Source organism: Urtica dioica, chromosome 10 (assembly GCF_054948205.1).
Source record: "Urtica dioica subsp. dioica isolate 48M chromosome 10, U.dioica_male_clone48M_v1_H2, whole genome shotgun sequence".
Classification (NCBI taxonomy): domain Eukaryota; kingdom Viridiplantae; phylum Streptophyta; class Magnoliopsida; order Rosales; family Urticaceae; genus Urtica; species Urtica dioica.
Window position 1 is genome coordinate 15,441,687 of NC_142765.1, and position 3,968 is coordinate 15,445,654.

At 36.1% G+C, this 3,968-nt stretch overlaps 1 protein-coding gene across 1 annotated transcript; it reads left to right on the forward strand.

The window, feature by feature from the left end:
• The first annotated feature begins 1,418 nt into the window (after window positions 1-1,418).
• Window positions 1,419-3,572, forward strand: LOB (Lateral organ boundaries (LOB) domain family protein). The gene is made up of 2 exons (XM_089628764.1): window positions 1,419-1,661; window positions 2,496-3,572. Exon 2 carries the CDS (start codon window positions 2,539-2,541, stop codon window positions 3,100-3,102), a length of 564 nt encoding a protein of 187 aa, XP_089484890.1. The 5' UTR covers window positions 1,419-1,661; window positions 2,496-2,538; the 3' UTR covers window positions 3,103-3,572.
• The last annotated feature ends 396 nt before the right edge of the window (window positions 3,573-3,968 follow it).

Genomic DNA, 3,968 nt, shown 5'->3' on the forward strand with positions numbered 1-3,968 from the left:
ACACGACCTAAGGGTCAATATGTCTCAAATATCAACCATCTTGTACAGAAGTTTGGCAGTTAAATATTGTTTCCATTGCCACTTTAAATTGTTGCTGATACATAGATAGAGACACTTGCAGTTACAAATGTTCAATTTTACAGAGTCAAGTTATTGGTAATTCTAGATTAGGTCAAAAAAGAAGGAAGGAAAAAAAAAGGCTAGCTATTAGCGTATGAACGCACATCATGACTCCTAATTAATTAGTTATATGTTTATTTTCCTATTAATTACAAGAATATGCCTCCGTGTCCCACAGCTGGAATATTTATTTACAGTCTATTCTTAGATTTATATATATACTTGTACATATAAATTACTTCAGACAAAGGAGTGGCATGAGGTGTAACGGATCATAACATTTTATCCTATAATTCGTTCTCACTTACCGATATATGTATCTAGGGATCTAAGGATAAGATATATACATATAAATATATACACACACACATATATATATATATATATATATATATATATACGTGTGTGTGTGTGATTAATTAGTTTATTTAATTAAAATGTGTGTTGAAATTCTAGCTACAAGTTGACTTCTTTCATGTCCCCAAACAAGAGCATATTAGGAATCTCTGATCATATAATATTACAGCTATTTGATGCTTATATCCGTCGAAACTATATTACTGGACCATATCATTATTATTATTATTAAAATTATTGAGGATATCAATAACCACATCATTTGTACGCCCTGATATAGTTCTTTCCCTACCAAAGATTAATTAAGCGCCATCAGGAGAAGAAGTACTATCGTCATTCACTGACACATAACTCTCTCTCTCTCTCTCTCTCTCTCTCTCTCTCTCTCTCTCTCTCTGTGAAATTAAAGCTAAAACAAAGGCACTCTCTTTTATGAAACTGATAAATTACATACCATGTCAACTGGTCATAAGTAACCAAGTCAACTTGCGTATTGACCAATAATCAGTAGATGGGTATATATAGTAGAGGCGCATTTGCTAGGTGCATAATTTTATTTTTGATTGCCCTTGTGGTACATAATTTAAATACTTGAGATATTTTCTTTGGCATACATAGTTGGGAGAATATAATGTGTATATGTATATAAGTATATTTAATGGGTGTTGGGGGGGTATAATTAAACTTGTTCGAAAATGTATATGATAATGATAAAGAAAAGTGGAATGAGGAATGGGAAACATCCTCTCATTCACATACTCTGAAATTATTATTAGACGCAGTGTCATAGTCATTCTTTTTTAGTGTACCTCCCATTTATTATCTTTGTCTTGTGCCTCTATTCCCTCTCCATCCACTAAATGCTCCTTTGTGTTTCTCCTTCACAACCTCATTACCTTTTTGTCACTGAACTTTGCAGCTCTCTCTCTCTCTCTCTCTCTCTCTCTCTCTCTCTCTCTCTCTACTTAGGGTTTTCCCTCTTTTAAGGATCAACCCACCTGTACAAAATCTGTTATATGCTCAGTCAGTCCTATCATAATTGGCCAAGGTCATTAGTTTATCATATTATTGGAAGGGGACAAATTGAGAGAGCAAACTCTTGAATTTTAAGAGATTTCTTACAAGGCAAAAAGGGAGGTACCTTTTTATTTTCATTTGATCAACGAAACCTAGATCTCGAGCAGGTAAATTAAATCAGCATATATAGTTTTATATATATACACACTCATACATATATTGGTGTAATTTATGGTTTCCTTAATAAGTTATATGTGTTACTATACAAATGCTCTATATCTTTCTCTCTTTTTCTCTCTGTTTTTTTCCTTTTTCTTTTGGTGATAAGGTATTAAAGGTCACAGAGATTCTAGATCCTTTTAAGATTTAGAAGTTTAAATTAGGTGTTTCCTTATATGTTCTTTAGAACTTTGACACAACTTATAATCAGATCTAACCATATCAAGTAGCCTGAGAGAGTTTCGTTTGTTATCATCACTTGTTACTCTTTTAATCAAGCGAATGAATCAGTGTGTCAGTGAGCAAAAATGTGAGCTTAATAAAACATGCAAAGATGACCATAATACATTTTTTTTTTCAAGAGTAGTAGACAATAAATCTATAGGAATATATTCGCACAAAATAGAGAAATAAAAAAAAATGTATATTAGTGACGGTTATAGATTTAGGGCTGGGTAATATGTGTAGGAGACACACACGCATATAGCTCAAATAGAGAAAGGCAGAGGTAAATTTTCCAATTTAGGTTTTAGCTATAGACTCTACAAAAATTACTTGCTAAATAACTTTATCTAAGAATGGCTATCTATATAGGTTACATTGTTTAACCCTAGCCAGTTATACAGACAAGATGATCCCTATATGCATCTAAGTAATTAATTTTGGTTTAAAATATCTTTCATATTTAACTCCAATCAAGTTGCGAGATTGCGACGCCTATGAAAAAAGAAAAGGAATAATATCGAAAATTCGAGTAGCCGATCTAATAATTTTCAGAATAGATAAATATATATTAATTTCAGGTACCCTAGAGATCGAATAATCATGGCGTCGTCGTCGTCGTACAACTCCCCGTGCGCGGCGTGCAAATTCCTGCGGAGGAAGTGCATGCCGGGTTGCATATTCGCGCCCTACTTCCCGCCCGAGGAGCCTCAGAAGTTCGCAAACGTGCACAAGATCTTCGGTGCGAGCAACGTCACGAAGCTCCTCAACGAGCTTCCGTCGCAGCAGCGCGAGGACGCGGTGAACTCGTTGGCCTACGAGGCTGAGGCCAGGGTGCGGGACCCGGTCTACGGCTGCGTCGGAGCCATCTCGTTCCTCCAACGCCAAGTCCACCGCCTCCAGAAGGAGCTCGACGCCGCCAACGCTGACCTCATCCGCTTCGCCTGCAATGACGTCATCGTCCCCGACCACGCCCACCACTTGGCTCCCTTGCCTCCCTCGGCGGGCCCGCCGCGGGCCCACCAAAGCGCTCCCGGCGGGTTTTACCCCCATCACCACCAATCATCCTTTCCCTACATTCTCCCATGGCATGATCATCATCAAAACCCTAATAACGGAAACAATCCCAATTCTGGCGGCAACGGTGGAGGAGGGCATAGTATTTGATGATGAGAGAGAGAGAGAGGAAGAGAAATATAGAGTGAGAGAGAGAGCATCGTGCACAAATTGATCAAGAGGTAAAATATATTATATAAATTATGTGTTTTTAAGGGGATTTTTTTCTTCTTCTTCTTCTACAAATATTATTGATCATCAATTAAGTAGTATTCCCTTGCTTTGAGAGGCTCTGTGTATAGCCTCACGTGAGAGAGCACTTATACCTCTACCATAGTCCTGCCCTATATATATACAGATAAATAATCCTTTTTTTTCCTGTGTTGTTCTCGGTCATGGTCTTGTACGTATGTATTCTGTGGGTTTTGGTTCTTTTTGTGAGACTGATAAGAAGTCTATATATATTTATATATTTAAGATTGGTTGTCGATGTCTTAGCCATGGGGGTTGCTAGGGGCCTAAATAAAGCTGTATAAAGCATTTCTATTTATAAGATATATATTGTCTATATATATAACTAGCTGCTGTGGAATAAATTAATTCATCTATCTTATATGTTGTGTAATTAAATTAGTTCAAAGTTTAAACTCTCTCTGCAAACCCATTCGCATGCGAGTTGACATATGTTTAAGAATTAATGTAACAAAAACTAGTTGTATAATAAAAAAATATTATTCTTCATAAGCCTAAGATATCTAGGGTTTAGTCCTCTTTTTAACCTACATATATTCTCGCCTTGTTATTATTTTCGGATTCTTTTTATTCTTCAGGACCACAACTTTGATCTTCTTAGATTTGATCAACTTATTCGTTTAGCTGATTTCATAACTCCTTATGTGTGTAGTTTTTGGTCTTCATGAAACATAGAAATAACAAACTATAGCCATATTTTGGTAAACCCTTTTTTTCTTTCTGAA